The sequence below is a fragment of the Scophthalmus maximus genome, chromosome 18 (genome assembly GCF_022379125.1).
Source record: "Scophthalmus maximus strain ysfricsl-2021 chromosome 18, ASM2237912v1, whole genome shotgun sequence".
NCBI classification, from domain to species: domain Eukaryota; kingdom Metazoa; phylum Chordata; class Actinopteri; order Pleuronectiformes; family Scophthalmidae; genus Scophthalmus; species Scophthalmus maximus.
Genome location: NC_061532.1, coordinates 5,677,684 through 5,698,169, shown reverse-complemented (window position 1 = coordinate 5,698,169; position 20,486 = coordinate 5,677,684). Strand labels below are relative to the sequence as shown.

At 44.0% G+C, this 20,486-nt stretch overlaps 1 protein-coding gene across 4 annotated transcripts in view; it reads right to left on the bottom strand.

The window, feature by feature from the left end:
• LOC118290297 (neurexin-3b) overlaps nucleotides 1-20,486 on the bottom strand; it is a 345,685-nt gene that overhangs the window by 84,790 nt on the left and 240,409 nt on the right. The window contains exon 1 of one of the 4 annotated variants that reach the window (XM_035617875.2): nucleotides 13,425-14,695. The exons of 2 other annotated variants lie outside the window; for them this stretch is intronic. In XM_035617875.2, coding sequence (XP_035473768.2) covers nucleotides 13,425-13,686 — 262 coding nt within the window. In that variant the 5' untranslated portion in view covers nucleotides 13,687-14,695. Of the gene's footprint in view, nucleotides 1-13,424; nucleotides 14,696-20,486 lie in introns of those variants that run through there. One more of the 4 variants, XM_035617874.2, reaches the window with a different exon arrangement.

Sequence of the window (20,486 nt, the reverse complement as noted above, 5' to 3'; positions counted from 1 at the left end):
TCGGTATAGTGGGTGATTGTCTGGCGTGCGGTGACACGTATGGACATTTCACGTATTGACACTTCTTAATGGGAATGGATACTGGGCACAACTGATGCGGGAGTATCTTTACTGTGAGCACTGTACATGAACTATACCCTTTATTTGCACACCTCTGAAAGGCCAACAGCTGTAAACCGAAGGGGCACGCTGTGGTAAAGTGTGTGGCTTTGACGGACCTTTCGGCTTATGTGGAAAAAGTGCGCACGCGCACACACACGCACGCACGCACACACACGCACCCACACACACACAGGCTGCTCGGCACTAACGACTCTTAACTGACTAGTAAAGCTTGCTTCTATTAGTGCAGGATGCATCCAGTGTATAACGTGTATATATACACATTTGCAGGAGCATATATGTTGATTGAATGACAGTTCTATTCTTTGCTTAGGTGCTGACGTTTGTATGTATGTAAGTGTATTGTCAAAGTATACTGAACGTATGAAAGTTTGGGTGAATGTGACTGTTAAAAGTGTTGTGGAGCATGTGTATAGACATGTCTGTGTGTGTATAACAATATTTGAAGGTAAATCCATACGGAGCCTGTGTGGGTCTTGTGTTCATGTCAAGGCTTTGAAGTGGATTCATTCTGGGGTGCCTTCCACATGGCAGGGGAATTGCTCCCAGCGATACCAAGGTTACGCAGAACAGTGAAAACATGCACACGCGGCGAGCACACATGCAGTATAGATGTGGACGCACACAGTTGGAGGCATTTTGAGACGGAAGAGAGCCAGGATTCCATGAGACAGGAGAGTGGGCTGCAAAGCACCATACCTGCCAGCTCCCATCTTGTCGACAGCCCTTCCAGAAACCAGACCGAACCGGACACGGCGAGTTTTGTCGGTCACAAAGCGTGGAATTGGAGATTCAGCTCACAAACACCCATTCCACCGGTTCGCCTTCCTTTTAAATTTTTGAAGTATTATAGCCATCAGCGCTGACATTATGGGCTTGTTTCACCATCTGCGGCAAAAGTGCCACAGGACATCAAGCACTTTCAATTTGTGAGAGGCTGCTGCGACACGGCTACATGTAAACACCTCTGACTGTGTCATGAGATAAAAACAGGTTTTGGAAGAACAACAATCATGAAGCACAAAGTCCTTACAAATAAGACATACGCACATGCTCACCCAAAGGTCAACACAGTCATTCCAGTCGGGGATCTGGGTCACGACGTTAAGCCAAACCAACTCTAGCAAAGCCCGCTGGACAACAGCCTTAACACCTCAATAAAAGCCAATCTGCTCACTGAATCATCGTCCCGCGCTCATCTCCCGACGAGCCTCTTCACTTCATCAGCGACTGCCATAAGGATCAATACGGCACTCCGGTATCGACTCTGCATTCTGTGGTCAACGCCAGCTTCAATAATCACCTCTGTTCGCTCATCAATTACCCCAGTTCCACTGCTAAAGGTTAGATAAGACGCAGTTTTTCCTCACCAAGGATCACTGAACCAGAACGAGAAACAATAACTAAATGGATCCTAAGGACAGGGATAATGAGGTCGGACCACGTGCAGTCCAATAATGCCGGCGTCCTTGTAAAGTGCACTATTGGAAAAGTCCTAATCTGTGGTTGTGAGGGGCTAATATTAATGGATGGTAAGTTAAAGTGCACAAGTGGAAAAAAAAGGTGAAAATATTCCGCCAGAGAAAAAATACTCTTTAAAGGGAGAATCACACAGGACCATATATCACAATCAGTAATTGTGCTTGGAGGCGAGAAAGTGAGTGTGTTAGTGGAGCAGAGCAGCCTCCTGAATCGGGAACATTAAGGTCAGCGGAGACATTAATTCACTTAACCGTTTAAGTTATTTGAGCCCTAAACTCACAAACACAAACGCGTTTGACATTTGAAAACTGTGACGATGTTGCCTGGACTGGCGCTGATATGTACACTATGGCATTACAGTGGGGGTGAATATCCGCTTCTCTTTCCTGGTAGAGCCTTATAAGCTCTGCTCCAGCTTGGCCAGATAGATAGACAGAACGGGGGCTGAGTTTTTTTATTTTTTTAAAACTTTTTTTCTTCTCTCTGCTGTGTGTCCTAGATGTCTGCACACAGTGGCAGTACTGCGTTAATTCGCTCAGACGCTGTCACGAATGCGGCTCAACGTAGCCTGAGCCTGCAACTTGGCATGAGGGCAAAAAGTAGAGAGAGGGAGAACGAGAGAGGGGGGGGGGGGGCTGGATAGAAAGGAAAGCAGAGATCAAACAAGAGAATTAAGCAAGAGATAAAGAAGAAAAGACAACACAACGGACAGACAAGGGATGGAGATAAAAATGGAACACGCGCTTTTTATGAAAATGAAAAGCTCGGGCATGTTGGTTTGTGGAATTAGCGTCGGTGACAAATCGTGCGTGGGCCTCGGAGTTGAATTCCATTCAGGGGACACTTGGCCACATGCGCACACCTATATGGATCCGGGAGAGTGACACTGTATCAGTATAAGCCTGTCTCTCTCTGCTGAATTCAAACATATAATCTGTACTGTATGTAGCCGATACTGAGGACAGGTCCTAACAACAGAGCAAAACAGAAGCTGGCATGAACAGTGCTTCAAATACAGAAACGCAGAGCAGCTTTATCACTCGCTGCCTATAGATATCTAAACATCCAGGGAGAGCATATTGCAGAGGTAGCTATAGATAGCTACTTAGATACCGTGAATCTTCAATCACACTTTGTATTATCATCACTTAACCTTTGAGTATTTGGAAACGGATTAGCATAAATCCCAGGCCTTTATGTATTTAAACACCACTCGTATGAGAGTCAGGCTGGAATTTTCTAAATTTACCCCTCGCTCTCTTGCGTATATTTTATCATGTTATGGTAAAATACTCTATAAATGAAATGTATTATTATTATTATTATTATTATTATTATTATTATCATGTCTGCTCAATGCTGCTGCAAACTAAAAAACTCCACTACCTGTAGTATAAATCTGCTCTAATATGCATTACCACAGAACTATGTGTACAACAACAGACCGGTCATGTCATGCTCATTCACACTGCTGCAAACTGTCTTTGGTTTACGAGAATAACATTTTCACACACTTATGATTCTCGGTCACCTCCACTTTGATGTTTGTTTCTTTTCATCGCTGTTAAGATACTGCTAATTAAACTCTATATTTCCTGCTGATATGTTTCATAAAAGGCTTCCAGTGGTCCTAAGGATATAATCCTCACATATCCTGCGAGCATTTTCATTTGAACTATCTGGAGATAGTATTTCTGTTAAACAACATGACTATCTTATTGCAGCAAATTAGCGTATGGAATTTTAAATGGAAACACTTTTGCCCCTTAAAAAAATAAGAGGACAGATAAATGTTGACCACTTAAATGGATTGTTTGTTCAATAAAACTGTTATTTCAGACCCATGGAATTATCTGAACGCGTAAGATTTTATTTGAGAAAATAAAATACAGCAGCAAGATAGATAGATAGGTAGGTGGAAAAAATAGCTTGATGGAGAGAGATAAATGGATTGATTTTGCAGCCCCGTAAAAAAATAAAATGGAAAGGCAGGCCTTTTGTTGGATAAATCAGCTTAGTTTACAGTCAGCACTGATAAGGGCGGGCCGGGGTGGGGGTGAAATAAGGATCAAATGTGGTGGCTAGAGGACAGCCATAGAGAGGAGAAAATCAATTAGAGGGAGAGAGGGAGTGAGAAAGGGATTCTTTGCGTGTGTGTGTGCGAGTGTGTGTGTAATGGTATCATCAGGTTCACGGCGCTGAGATTCGAGTAGAGTGATTTTATGCAAGTGATGGACAAGAGAAGAGAAAAAGGAGGAAGGAGGGTGACTCATATTCTGATGCAGATACACTGGCACCCACAGCAACTCACTTCCCATTAGAAGATTACAAGCCCAAAAGTATATTCTACATAAAAAACAACAACAACAACAACAACAACAACAACAACACTGTCCTCTGTCTCCAATTCAATCTGCTTTTCTTAAGAATGTGGTAGCACATTACAAACATGAGAACGGAGACAAACAGTAAAACACGACACATGAACCACAATAATCTCCTCTTCATCTCTTACTGCTTCTTAATCACAGTCACACAAACACTCACACACACACACACGCATGCTGTACATACACACAGTCAGTATCAAGCTGGAGTCAGCATCTTCAGATAATACAATGTAGATAATAGTTTGGAATGCTATCATCGCTGCGATTAATCCTTCGGTTTACTTTTGAGCACTAGATGAATCAAATCATGGAAACACACACACACACACACACACACACACACACACACACACACACACACACACACACACACACACACACACACACACACACACACACACACACACACACACACACACACACACACACACACACACACACACACACACACACACACACAGATGCAGGCATGCATGGAGTAATGAGCCTCTAATCAATCTTACTCAGACGGGGCAGTTGCAGTTTCATCCTTGGAGCGAGGCTGAATTGCTCCTTGCAGTCTTCATTCTGACAAATATGGGACATATATTGTTTACATCTACGGTGCCCTGGGGGGCTTTTGGGATCCATATGAATTATCCATATCCACTAAGTGCCCTGTAAAACAGGATGAATCAAAGGTTAAGGCTCGCAAAAGCCTCAGCCTGTTATGTAAGACTTGAGTAAAGAGGTCTGCCGCCTCCCTTTTCCCATCTCTCTTACCCTCTCCAATTTTTCTTAATGTTAATTTCACTCATTTATTTTACACTCAGGATTGCTGCAGAATAAAAACATGCCTGCTCACTGTTGATGTACAAAGCACTACTCATTAATCTAAGCTTCTATACAAAGTTGGAGAGAGGCAGCTACACAGAGGCAGCTCTCAGTGTGATAAACAAGAGGTCAAGGAGTGGTGCAGAAAAACACTCGCGCCCTCTGACCCGCTCTTAAACTTGTCACCGGCCGCGGCACAATATTGCCCCCAGAGAGCGCTAATGATCCCCGAGGGACACCGGGGCTGTGCGTGGGATGTGTGCAGCGCCGTGCGCCGAGGAAGCACAGCTGGGTGGCGAAGATTTGCAGCAGCGTGTGTCGTTGCATGTGCGTTGCCCTCCTCCATGTCGCAGAAATGACTTCAACACAAAGAGAAAGTTTCCTTGAATTTTGGCAGCGCAAAATGTAAATCAGCGTGTGTCTATTAAACAGTTGGGAGGATGTGACAAGATTACATAATTAACGGAGCATCGGTAACTGGTGTTTTTAATCAGCCAGTATGGTGATTAAAGAGGGGCGACATCCAACAAGGGTCCCCATCTGGGACCACACAGACGGCAGTATTTGTTTTTTTCTACTAATTTCCCACTAATTTACAATTATTTGTTCGTCCAAATAACTAAATAGAACAAAATGTTGGTCTTCAGTGATGCCTCATTCTGCACAGCCAATTAGTAGAAAAGAAACAAGACTCGAAGGTTTGGGGGGGTGGGGGGGTTGTGTCTAAAGGTTGTGTCTGAGTGTCTTCCATGGCAACACGAGCTACACTCAGTGTTAAACAGGGAGGGAAGATGTCTGAATGGGAACCATTCTCAAGCATATTGCTCAAATTTTGTACGTTTCCCCGCGTCGTTCCTTAGACACTATGCCCATCCGTGAACTACAAGCTACCATGCGTAGGCTGTGCATGTCGGATGTTGGAACACCTGACCCGTCAGTTGGCCCAATCAATTCTCCCCACAGGTGTTCCTTCATATGCGCTCTGTGAAAATTGGGTTCATGCCGGCCCTGCCTGCTCGTCTCTCATTCTGGCAGGCGGTGTGTCCATATTAGCGGTGCTAGTAAGGTGATATCATGTTTCCGGGTGGCCGGCGAGCCTCTTAGCCAACCACGACTGTCTGTTTGCTGAGGGACTTCAGGAAGTCCCAATGCAATATCCACTCAGTGCGTCTGGGCAAGCCCATTAGCTACTTTAACCTGGACTGGAGTCGGCTGGAGAGGCTACCCCAATCGCTCCTTCTCTGTCTGCCTCTCTGCTGCACCTCTTTCTCTTTCACATGTACACTCTCTCCATCTTCCTCTAAATTTATCCGCCACCTCTCTCGTTCTTTCCAAACAGTTCGCCATCGCTCTGTTGCTTATTCACTCTTCATGTCGCTCTGATTCGTTCTCCCGCTGCAATTTAATTATTTCTTCCTTTTTCAGAGAATCAAAAAATCAATCACCAAGGTGCTAATTACTGCAAGAGACACATCCGGGAGAGAGGTGCGAGTGTGAGGGAGAGGGGTCCTGTCTATACTCTACATAAATCATTAATACCCTCTCTGCGACCCCCTCAAGGTCACAATCTTTAGTGCGAATCCAGTGCAGGGTCCAAAGGTCATGGACCACTTTAATGAGGAAGTGGCCCTCAATGCTTGGACGCCACTGTACCCAATAATATCCTGGGCACTTCCTTGATGCGAGTCAGTCCCCCAAGACTGGCAATCATGCGGCGTCACGTGATGAGCCTCTGGATCCAATGGAGAAAATTGAGCATTTGAAAAAAACAGGTGTCTCCGCCGCCTGTTTTTTTGATGGAGATCATAATGAGCTCCGAGTGAAGCCACTGACGGCTGCGTTGACCGGTGAGCAACCTATTAGTGAACCATATGATGTCAATGTAGATTACATCCAACATGTTTCATGACCTCTGCGGGAAATCTGCAGATCGGTCTGTCTAATCTCCGGAGGATTCTGTCACTGTCTCCATGGAGACAGACGTGTCGCAAGGGGCACAGCCGTTTAAATGAACTGGCTGCGGGATCGACACGAGAAAGAGTAACTATTCCACTACACCCCTGTGTGAATAGCGAAAATCTGTGCAGAAGAGACGTGAGGTTAATTCAAAAATGGCTGAATATTGAGAATTATAAAAAGGAATTAACTATTAAATGTCTAAAGGCTTGGTTCAATTTGTACTTATCCGATTATTAATTTGCATCAAGAATGGAGCTACAATCAGTAGGGGTTTGTTCAAATGAATAATCGTTTGATGGATAATTATGAAATGTGTTGAACTACTTCCTGTTAGAGCCTTATTCCTAATTAAAGAGCTAGAGAGCATAGATATAATGAATAATCCAAGGCTGGAATGACCGAGCGGATTTCTGGAGGATGAGTTCTGTAAGGGCAGATTCTCCTGGCTAATTTGCAGAGCAAGCAGAATGAGGGGGGACAAAAATATAGGGATGCAAAGAGTTTTGGATAAATACATAAAAGAAAAGATGTGTATCTCTATGTTGTGAAAGAGAAGAACTATGAGCACAGAGAGTGAAAGAAAGGAGAGGAGGGTAAAATGGGACATTGTGAGCTGAGCCGGCACAAAAGTGAGAAAAAGGTCAGGATGAGAGGGAAATGCGGGAGGAGCCATCGCAATGTCACCGTCGCCTCATTAATGTCTTCAACGTTGTTTCTCCACGTTTGTTTTACTCCACTCTCTCTTCTGCTTTCCGTTCTTTCATCCTCCTCCCTCACCTTCTTTCCGTCCTCTCCTCCTGAAAAACAGGCTCTGTCTGCACCAAGATAAAATGCCCGAGCGTGGGTAGGCAAAAGTGTGTGACACAGATTGAGGGGGGAGAAAAACTGAAATAGCCCCATAATGAAGCGACTGGAACAAGCTTTTCTCATTGATTGGTTGTTCTGAGCATAAACAGGAAGCAGAAAGAAGAGTAGAATAAAAAAGAGGTAATGACATTGAGTGGAGCAGGATGAAAGGGAAAGAAAGGCGAGCTGAGAAATTCCAGCTGCGTCTTGTAGACACGGTGAAACACACCACGTCCACACGTGTCTCTGCCTCTTCTTCTCTAACCAGCAACAATCTATACTCCCTTGTTCTCCACTATTTTTCCCATCTAATTCTGCACCCATCATGAATAGCCAGAGGGCAACATCAGTCATGTCTATCCATGTGCTGTATTACGCCTGCAAACACATACACGCAGGTAGACAGCAGCACAGCGGCGTACAATGCTCCCATTTCAGCGTAATAATTAATATTCGTGCTGCATGTGGATTATTATGCAGCTACTGCACCTGGGCCGGTACATTTTACAGGAGACTTTACTGAGGGGTCAAATACATTTTTCATAACCTCGGCTGTGACAACACAAGGCGCTCCAGTATGTTGCTATCTCCACGAGCTACTGAGAAGGAAAACTAATACTTTTCCATTTGGAATTTCTGTGCCCTTGCCACAGTATGTAATACAATTTTCAACTATTGCCCTTTTCATCCTCCGGGGTAATAACAGTGTCACAGTTATCATGTTTCACCGGATATATGTCATACAGGTAGCTAGGGAGGTGTAGTGCAGTCACTTGTGGTTTAAATGTTTCCCCTTTGGTTTCAGTGACAATCCTTCCACACGGGTCAATTTGGTAGAAAAATACACTGAAAAGAAATTAATCATAAATACATAAATTGAATGACAGTTGTCCCCACCCAGCAGTCATAACAAGAGTAGGGGCCTAAAGCCATGCTGGCGACTTAATGAGAACTGGATTTAGACACTTGGGGGTTTGAGATAGATGCTAAAATTAAAAATGATATATGTTCACAACGGCAATGCTAATGTATGCGTTTTTAGGGGGTATCATATTTGACATGATGACCATGAAAGCTAAACATCATGGCTCACCAACATTATTACAATAAATCCACACAGAACGTGATGCAAAATTTCTCCTCTGAACACTCAACTGGAGCGAATTTCGTGTCTCCGCACTCGTGCCACTTTGTATGTAACACTTGTGTGAATAATTTGCGTCATTGTTCACAAGTCATGGTGCTGCTCCTTTCCTTTCCTGTGACAGGGACCCGAGGAAGCAAAACAGCAGACTCAAACTAAAAATGTCAATCCTTCAATAATTTGTGGAAGAGAAGATGAAGTTCATGCAGCCCGTCTTCAAATCGCAGAGCCGAAGCTGAGCTCAGATAGAGGAATGAGGAACTCAGCCTCCCTCCATTACAACCTTCTGGAGACTTACAGTATACAGCACAGGTCAATCCGTGTGGAAGATGATGTTTCTAGAACCACTCTCTGCAAGGTGATCCCGCATCTCACGCACGCACGCACGCACGCACGCACGCACGCACGCACGCACGCACGCACGCACGCACGCACGCACACACACACACACACACACACACACACACACACACACACACACACACACACACACACACACACACACACACACACACACACACACACACACACACACACACACACACACACACACACACACACACACACACACACACACACACACACACACACACACACACACACACACACACACACACACACACACAGAGAGAGAGAGAGAGAGAGAGAGAGAGAAGAAAACCACAAATACTCCCTCTCTCTTTTATTCTTCTTAAGTGCCGAGGGCAAAGCTTCAAACCAGGCTGAACCACCCTCACCGCTGTGACTCACTTCATTTATAGCAAAGCAATGATGCTTTTACTATCACTTGCAGCGCGTTCCCTCTGTCCACAAATTCAACACACAGGATCACTGGAAGCGGAACACACATGATCTGCATTTGACTGCAAAGAGATTAAGTGAAATGCTACGCTGTGTGCCGAATTAGTACGCAGTGTACACAATGCAGCAGCCATATATTTGCCTAATCAAATAATTGTAGTCTTAGGTCAGTTATTGGCATCTTCAACATTCTCTTCAAGCTGCTAGTGGGAACAGACACCATACTGAGAAGTGTTTGTCAGTTTAGTTCCTTTACCAAAAATACACATCCCTAAGCATTTACACTGGTAGTGAGAATCATTTTGGAGTGCAGTGTGTCAAAAACAAAACAAAACAACTTCTTTCCAAAATCTAGGAAATTATGGAAATAGTGTCTAGTATCATTTCAGTAACTCATGACTGTTCCTGTATCTTCTTAATGAAATACAGCCCGTAAAGAACATGGGTATTTTTTCACAGTGTGGTGATACATGAATAAAAAAACAGCAAAAATAATTTGTTATTGGATATTCATGCCGATGGCACCCGAACAAATTCCCTTATTTATACATACCTCCACTCCGCTTTGCTCTTACGGAGAGGATCACTCCAAGTCACTGGGTCTAATTAAGTGTTTACATACGAAGAGGGCGCAAGTCCCCGGGGTGTGTTGTGTTTGTGTGTGTGTTTGTTAAGGTGTGTGAATGTATACATAAAATATGTATCAGACAAATTTGTGTTGAGGTCTTTGTGTGTGTGCATGTGCCTAAGTCACACATTTGCAAGTCATAAGAAAGTCATGAGCCTCAACCTTCAAGTCCAAAGCCAGTCCCATGAGAATCAAGTCAAGTTCCTGCAATAATTCAAGTCATACCGAATACATATGATCAATCGTAGTCTCCACATTTTGAATTATCTTAAGGACAGTGGTTAAGAAAAAATTGAGCCTGCTTTATACCTTGTTTATCTTTATAGATATTTGACATTTTGTGACAATCAATGACAAGCCAATGTATTAATGTGCAATAGCAGAGGGAAGCATGTGGAGCAACTGGTTCTCGTTCAGGTCTGCTAAAGCGATGGCTTCTCACTGTTCTGCTCTTATGCCTTACGTTCAACTACTCCTCTGCCTCTTTTAACGGTAATAATGATAATAATTAATGATGATGATAGGATTGCGGTATATTTGCCGTGATGGAGGTGAGCTCAGTGGATTGGAACATGGCAACCCAATCTTTATCTGCTGAAATTAGCCACTAGCCAACAGCAGCAGAGAGAAGTGTAGCTGATAGAGGTGCCCTGAGATAACATCTGTTCTGGTTTATATGAATTGCATTACATCGTGTTATAATAACAAAATGGTCAATATCATTATCTAGACTAATGCAACACAAATATTTGATAGAGTAAAGTCCTTGACATGTGAATACCAAGTCAAGATCAAGTCCAGTCGTCAAGTTCAGTCACGCAAGTCTGAAGCCTTCATATTCGTGACTCGAGTCATGTGACCCGGGCCCCTCGCCTCTGGCACTTGTACCTGTATGTACAGAAGTGACCACCAGCACTTATCTTTTGTGTCTGTATGTTTTTTCTTTCAAGGTCTTCTCTGAATCTGTGATTACAATAGCCCCAAAAGCCGGGTCAGTCTGTCGCTGCTGAATTGTTATTGGGCACAGGAACAAGCTTCCTAATCTCCTGATTCCCCCCCTCTCTCTTATCTCACTCTGCACTGAGTCACCACATTCTGCATGCAAATTTACACAGGAGTCAACCGGAACCAATACAGCTATAAAACTCTGTGACTCTTGATGCAAACAGTAATGTGGCTGATAATAAGAGCTTCTAGTGCTTAGAACATGTGGATAAAATAGAGACTGGGCAAGGAGCCATTTTATCCACAAACCAGATTCCATACATGGAAACAGATATTTATAAAAAAAACTGATATATACAGTGACTTACAATTAGTGCAATATTACCCAAAAGTGCACGAATCAAGAGAGTACATGAACATTGATCAAATAGGCAAATGATGAATGAATCAGACAGATATGAATAATGTTATTTGTGTGGCAAACAGACCTAATCTATAATAACTTCTGTTGCACGCTCAACCATAAGCACATGGAATGAGAATAGGCCTGAAACAGTGCATTTGTGGCCAATTAGAATGATAAAATAACGAAAATGGAGAACAGAATAAATCAATCAGTGTTCTGCTGTTTGGTCCCCAGCAACGAGCATCCTACCTATAGTTTTTTTTAAATGGCTGCCACCCAGTCCCTGCCCGGACTCTCGTTCTTTGTATGGTTTGCACATTCCACATTAGTAATACAGATCCTCTCTCTCTCCCTCCTGCTCTGCCTGTCAGGCTCATCTGCTCCAATAGCCCTCAACATGCTAAAAATGAGCCCTCGATGTGTTAAACGGAGTCAAGCATAGACCTGGCTGGAATTTTTTTTTTTTAAGTAGATTTGATCCCCTCGCAGGGAAAGACACACACTGGCACGGACTGGACCATCCCAAATGCAACGCATGCAGAATTTAGCAAAGGCCCCTTGAATCTGGCCAGTTATATTTTTTTTTTGCATTTTTTTTTTTATATTTTCAAAATAAATTCCTTAGTGGTATTTTTTTAAACATCAAAATACAGCAGTATTGCAACAGAACAATAAGCCAGCTTCTTGAAAAAGGACTACGGTTACCCTTAGTTTATACTGGTTACTCTATTGATAATTGATTTGGCTGTCACTTATCGTTATGATAACCTATTAATAAAAAAAAAGAAAGAACAATAAATGTGTTTCAAATGCTAAAGCACCTTTAAGTGGGAGACACCATGTCACCTGAGTTAATGAGGGTCATTTACTCAAAATTAAAATATATATATATATTGACATGTATAATAGAGTTCCACTCATTCAACACATCATTTATTATGTGTCAGCACGTAGCAACCACCTACTCTGTATTAACAAAATAGCTATTCAGTGATGGGCAGGTAACTACAGACCAAGAGTCAAATAATTAAAATAAAACATAAGTCAAATAACAGCCTCCTAATGATGTCACGGTGATACAGTGAAGCTGTAAAAGCTTGTGCTTTGCTAAGTTAGATAAACTAAGGATCCTTCATTTGATGTCTGTGTAGCAGCTAATGCTGCAAATAGATCACATTAAGTGCCCATGAAAACAAAAGTCAGTATTGAAAAAAGGCTTTTGACCACCAGTGCTAATTCCCCCTCCTGGGTGAGCACATTCAGTTGCAGAGAAGAAAAGCTTGTGCTGCTGCTAGCATAGATAACAGACGCATGGAATCCTACATGGACATTTTTTTAAATGGGGTTGTTCAATCTCAAGTCAACTTCAAAAAGCCAGAAGTCATGGTGCATTTTGTTAAACAGAGACCTAACACGTGGGAGGACAAACCCGTTGACAGAAGCGCGGGGATAACAGCCCTCTTACTAAAGATCAGGAAAACCATCGTCCGGCTCTTCGCTCTATCAATCATCAGTTACAAGGTTGGATCGTGGTCGTTCTGAGGGGCCGCCTGCTCCTCATTTGATTGAGTCACTGTGGGTGTTTTGCTTGTCAGTGCCCTCACTGACAATTAAACCTATAATCTCATAAACGAGATACGGATCCGTGATGCAGGGCTGCTGTCAACTATCATTAGCGTGTCACGCTGTGGTGGAGGAAAGAGTGAGAGGGTCAGCGAGAAGGAAAGACAAAGACAGAGCGACAGTGGGAGGGAGGACGTGAGGGAGTCAGTTAAAGAGAGAAGAGAATGATAGAGAGAATTATCAATTTGACTCTGACCGGTCATGATGATGAATGGACAGAGGGAGGGAAAGAAGTAGGAGGCGGGAGGTGGTGACAGGACTCACCATGGCCGGCTCGTAGTGAGGCCGGGGAGCGGTATATGGACACTGGTGGCTGGTGGTGCCTGGGCCCCTGGGGGCCCTGTAGGTGATCAGGCCGGGGCAGGGCAGGGGGCAGGGGGGCTCCAGAGGTAGGGGACAGGAGATGGAGGTCTGAAGACGAAGAGGAGGAGGAGGAGCCCCAGGCACAGCCTAGCACCATCCATCCCACTGCCAAAGGCAACATCCAGAACAGCTGGCCCTCTTGGGGCTTTCCTTTGGGGAGCATGGTTCACACCCCCCTCCCTCCTACTGGATATTTGAAATTAAGTACAGTGGACGTGCACGGATCTCAGAAAAAGTGACCCTCCCGTAGCCAGGATGCAGCGGGAAACTCCATACCAGAGAGAATTCGACACAAGCTCCTTGTCAATGTAACATCCAGCAGTTCCCTCCAAACAAAAAATGCAGCCCAGGCTTGTCTCTTGGACTCAACGCGTTGAAAGGCTGCAGATCTCCCGCTGTTCTTCGTTTGCTCGCTAGTTCTTTGAACCTAGAATCCAATATGTCTTTACTTTCTGTTCTTGGCAGGATCACCCTGTGGCATTTCCTTTGATGACCATGTAGCCTGCTTCAGTGTGTGTCTGTAGCGAGACTGTGCACGTGCACGCTTTTGCGGGCGACACCTGTGTCCCAGTGCGCCCGTCTTCACCTGCAGGCGCAGAGTGAGTGACAGGCGAGAGAACAACCTGCGCTGCAGCCTTCTGTCCGCTCGCTCCGCTTCGTTCTGCACAGCTCCGCTCTGTCGAAACCACAGATAATGCACAGCCTCGGCAATGAGACCGAGGAGGAGGGAGAGACGGAGGGAGGGAGCAAGAGAGACGAGGAGCTCCACACACTCCGGCACGGACAAACTGTCAGCTCTGGGTCTCTGTATCGTCTCGGCAGTAACACACTCCCTGCTCCCTCGCCGTTCGGCCGCAGAATATCAACGCAAGGTGAACATCCCCACTCGCGCTTTAATCTCCGTCTTTAAGTATGGATCCAATTTTTTCTCTGACTTTTCCCCCCCGCTTTCTTCAGCTCTTTCTTCTCTCCTTTTTTTCTTTGTTTCCCTAGAGAAGTGAAGTGGTCTGGCTTGTTAACCCAGGGAGACCCAGACTGATAGCTCTTTGTATTACTCCACAGCAGAGAGAGACAGATTTGCCGACGGATAAAGAAAGAGAAAAGCCAGGGAGAAAGAATCAGATGAGAAAATGAGAAACTGCTGGGAGGGATCGCGATGGAGAGGTGGGGTTGAGCGAGCGAGCAAGCGAGGAGGGGAGGGTGGGAGTAAGAGAGAATGGAGGAGAGGGAGAGTTGGGAAGAGAGGATGAGGGCTCAGGTGAAACTAAGTGAAGATGATGGGGCAGAGGCAGGGAGGGAGAAGAGGGGAGGGGAGAAAGCAGCAAGTGGGCCAGCCTATGCAAATCCTCCCTGAGCAGCGGGCAAATCAGGGAGGCAGGCAGCCACTGCAGAGGAGTGGGCTGCCTTTAGTCACAGGGAGAAGAGATGTGAGGGAGGGAGGAGAGGAGAGAGTAAGGGGAATGAACAGCAGAGGAGGAGTACGGGAGAGAAAACATGAGAGAGTGAGGGAAAAATCGAAAGGGATGTCTAATAGTACTGCTGCCAGCGTGCCTGGTATTTCTGGTATCCCATTTTCGGACCCACCCCCGGGTAACGTGGTGTCACTTTCCCTGCGACAGCAAGTGACCTCCTCTCCCTCTAGGTTTTGAATGTTCTGAAAGCCTATTGGAGCCAAGCCACTGAACTAACAAAAAGAAGAGACCCATGAATTATGCACATGGTAACAGATTTAGTGAATTTCAAAAGAGGCGTCAACACATTCAAACAGAACTGACAGTACCAAAGTCCCTGTTCTGTCAATCTTTGAGTTTTCTGTGGGGGGGGGGGTTTGAATGTCTCCAGGCGCCGGGAGAGATAACAACTACAAAGTCCAAGTGCAGTTTAATCGTGTTGCATTTCAAAATATAATTTGTTTTGACACAAGCGTTCAGTATTTTGCCGCTGACCTTCTGAATTACACCGAGATACTTCAAGATGACAAGAGGAGAGCATGTACATCGAGCGGTGGCTACTCCGCTGATGTGTTGCAAACTTTCAAAATCTATGACTCATTGTTAGCTTTGAGGAGGCGCTGTGCACAGCCCCTTCACCGCCTCAGCTTCACTCGGCTTCTTTGCATTTGCCAAGACATCCATTGATATATATTTGTACACATTTTTCATTTTTCCCCCCCTTTAGGAGGAGTCTTTATCTGAAGACACCCAGCGGCGCAATTATTTCTCTGCTTGTTGTGAGCACAGAACACAGAAATAATGTTTAATGGGCAAATGAACGACGGAGGAGAGGGGACATTCTGACATCCATTGATCCGTGTAAAAAGGGAGGCAGCAGTTGGGATCAGAGTATATTCACAGAACAAATATATTTGCCATTTGCAAAGGAACGTGGTGCAAATATGTGAGTACAAAAATTGCACATTTGTGTATTTATGAGTAGTGGTACAAGTAGTGAGTAAAATATGTTTAATTTAAGTAATTCTAGTATCTACAGTAGAAACTACTCTTACTTCTAGCTCCCACATGAAGAAAGTAAATGGATTGTATTCATATAGCAGCTTTTCTAGTTTCATTGTCCACTCAAAGCACTTTACAGTACAAGTCACATTCATCCATTCACACACACATTCATACAGCGCTGCTATTTACAGCGCTTTTTCTGTCGCATTCATACACTCAGCACAGCCATCAGAGGCAACTTAGGGTTGGCTCAGGAGGTAGAGACGGTATATATTTTATTTTTGATTTGGGAGATGGGTTGACTCACCAGGTCCGGTTCGGTTCTATCCCTGGCCCTTTGCTGCGTGTCCTCCCCACCCTCTCCCACTTTCACACTTAACAGCTGTCCTGTTTATAAAGGCTGAAATTGCCCCCAAAATATCTTTAAAAAAAGATACTGATGTGTGTATTTGTGTAGGTGCAAGTTATACTGTTACAGAGGATTAGTTATATAGAGTTTATATCGGTGCTATTGAAAAGTATTTCTCTAAAACATGTATAATTATGACGTTAAACATCAAAACTGTGACAAAACAGCTTTAGTTACTGTGGGTGAAGTTCGATCAGATAAGACCGATTGACTGAGCTGCCGACTGTCAGCAGATTTTGATTGAAAAGTTGCTCAGTCCGCACCGGTGCTTGGAAGCATGTGACATCCAGCGAGAACCGACCAGTGAAAGACAAACTACTTGAAGAATCCTGAATAAAAAAGTCTGAAATGCCAAATATGGTGTTTACATAAGGCATGCCCCTCCCCCCCAATAAACCAATCATCCTCTTTATAACAGTTGAATGTAAAACATTTCAAACCAATCGGAAACATGTGCATGCGTAGTAGAAGTATAACCTACACAGATGAAGCATTTTGAACTTTGGGGGATCAAAAAATGTATAATTTCTTTTGGCTGTTATGGCTCTCTCTCCACATTCATTCAGATAGGAGCTTGATCTTGTTAGCTCAAATTATCTGCCCGGGGCCAAGATGGCTGCCAAGAGGCGAGACTTTCCTACAAGGACTTTAGCGGAGCTCAGAGGAAAACCAAAAAAATACAGAACAATATCTCATGTCAAACAACCAAACACGTTCTAACTTTGGCAGAATTTCCTTTTTTTTCATAGCATCTTTAGTTATCAAAGCTACATTATTTTCCCGAGCTTGGCTTCGCTGTACTTTTCCATTTGTGGTAATTGGTGACTTGTTAGGAATTTCTACCAAAGATGTGACCTCGTGTTTCAGACCCAACAGACCACAGTCTTTGTTAAATACTGTATATCACCACGAGAGTGCTGCCTGAGCTAAATATATCATGACAATGAAAAAACTGAATTTGCATGCAATTTTACTGAGATTCATCATCTTGCTACTTTTTGGTGAGCAGATTCTTTTATTTTTCCTCTGAAGATGCTGCTTGAGCGAACACACTGCTGCGGCTCTGTTTGCATGTCTGCTCTCAGGGTAGGCCGACTGTCACTCTCATGCTGAGAGTCTGATCTCCCCTATGAAGAAAGCATTACAGAAGCTGACGAGCCAACAAAGAAATATGTCATCTCTGAAAATTTCATCCAAATCACCCATTCGTGTCAATCTTTTTTTATACGTGTGACCAAAGATGTGAAAGTTTCTTCATCTTTTAATGTTGGAATTCTTTAAATTTTTCATATCTTCATGAATTGTTTCTTACACCCTAAATGACAAGCTCAGACCTTGTCAATTTAAGAGCACGGGCATCATACCTACAAATGACTTGCTTCTCTAATGAAGCAGCCGTTGTAATTTACATAATGACAGAAAATAAACTACTTGGTTTGGTACCAATAAAAGTATGATGAGTTTAACTGCAACTTGATCCGGCACACTCCATCTCAAATAATGTCACGACGTGAGTTATCTTCTAAATGCCTTTTGTCTTTGCACAGTACATTCAGAACACTCAGAAACACCCTCAAGGCTTCATGCTGGGTAACAAGCTGCACTACTTATGTTTCAGAGAATCACATTTCTGCTTTTTTCTCTTCGGTGCAGATGATGGTCAACTCTAAGCAGAAAACGGCCAACTGAGTATAGAGGGTCAAAAAAAAATGGAAAATGACCACAAAAAAAGGATTGCACCTGGCCGTGGACTGATTTACCTTCATATTTTCTTACAACACTTTAAAGGGACGTGTGTAGTGTTGGTGTATAGACAAAAAGAAAGTGATAAGTCACCGCGGTCATTGCCCACTCTGCCCTGCAGCCAGAGTGGGCAATCCAGACAGTGGTTATTCTCTTTATAGCGCAGCACAAGAGAGTGAGCAGTTTGATCCGCAATCTTGTTCAAACGAGCCATCGGGGTGCCCAGCCTTTAAGCGGGGGGAATATCGGGCACTTTCGTGCTGCAAACGTAAGGCTCTCGCTTCTCTGCGTGCCGGCCACAACAGCCGCTCAGTGACTGGGCTCCGGCATTTGCATAAATACACTCACGCATAAGCAAACAATCCTGTAAGTACACACATGCACACGGAAGCCACTGCGCAACCCGGTAGCTGTTGCCGAGCCTCGCCCGACGCCAGAGTTTAAAAATGCTGTGTCTTCTGCTCCAAACTGCTCAACCAATAAGAACCTCGGGAGCGCGGAGTCTCATGCTGACTCGGTAATGAACTCTCGTCAGGATCAGAGCTAATTAGAGTTTTACAATCTGATTTCTCCGTGGTGTCTCCCTGTGACAGATGAAGTCTGTTCTGCCTGCCCTACACAGAGGCAAATGGAGCGCAAAACATCTTAATGTCAGAGGAGAGGGGGGGGGGGGTGCAGAGGAAAGGAGGATGGAAATCTCTCAACTCCATTAACCTCAACTGCTCATTCATAACTAAAATGTATCAGGTCAAGGCAGTACATTCATACGGAAACCTAAACCGACACAATTATCACCGCCCCAATCGCTGAATGAATGAATTGTTTTCATAATGAATTACTTCATTCAATCATCATAAAATTAGAAAATAGTAAAAGAATGTCAATTACCCAGAGCTCACGGTGTTGTGTTCAAAGAGCATTTTCAGTCTGGCTGCCCAACAGCCCAGCAATAATAATAATACAGAGTAAGTATTACATTTCTGAAGATTTTCTGTAGACTGACAATTTGATTAATCAGCCTGTTTTTTTTACAAAAGCTAAAATCGTTTTAGAATGACAACACGTTTGTTTGGGTTTTCTTTTGCTTGTTGTGGTACCTGAATCATTGTTAAGAAGAAGGCATATCCATTGGGCTAATTCCAAGGTTAATTCAATGTTCTCTAGGTTTGTTCTTCCACTTCCCTCTTTTAATTGTAGAGTGTGACGCTTCAGCATGCACATGCAGGCAGCTCCAAACTTGTGCCTGTTTGAAGTGACTAGCTTTAAAGGAGGATTGGCAGAGGACAAAGAGCGTCGCTGGGTATTTGGAGCATCACAGCCCGGCACAGGAGCAATACAGTAAACAGCGTTTGAAGCCGTCTTTTAAGTCAGCTTCGCTTCTCCTCACCAAAACCGGGTGTTTGTGTGCTTGCGTGTGTGTTGGTGAATTTGGAGAGCTGCTGTTTTATCTGCTACTCAGCAGTTCACATGCGCCCGCTGCTGTTAATCTTTTCTTCCTTCAAGTCAGAGACATTGAGCTGCTTCATTTCCAACACAGGCATCAAACCTTTATTTCCCAACACTATGCCTGACACAACCAAATTCTGGAACAGACTATAGGGTCATTAGTATCCCCTCAAAGTTTGGTGGCACTGATTGATATTTTTAAAATAACAACTTCATTGTTTTGGTTTGGCATCACTGCTCTAATAGCGACGTTTTTTGACATCCGTTTTCAGCAACAATGGAATCAGAGCCTTGTGGTTGTTTGGCAAATATAATCACTAAATGGTTTGGGCATTTCAGATGGTTTAGTGCCGTATAGAGAGGTGTAAACTAATTTAAAAAAGAAACACTCAAAAACCAACAGTCAAAGTCTACAGTATGTTTTTGCTCAACTCTCATGTGCTCTGGCATGACTAAGACATGCTGACGCGCACGCACACACGCGCACACACGCACACACACACACACACACACACACACACACACACACACACACACACACACACACACACACACACACACACACACACACACACACACACACACACACACACACACACACACACACACACACACACACACACACACACACACACACACACACACACACACACAGTAGATTCATACCCCGCCCCTGGCTAAAGTGCAGTAATCCGTCCGTTGCTCTGCACTGCAGGCTAACACACTTAATAATGAATGAATCATAAAATCAAAACTGACAAGAGGCAATCGAAACATGGCCGTTTGTTTAAAAGATTAAAAATGCAACATCACCTCTATAACTTATGAATGAAGACTGAAACCTCAATCGCAGGACAACAACTCTGAGCTCAACTGACGTGAGACAAACCGTGCCAACAAATACAAATG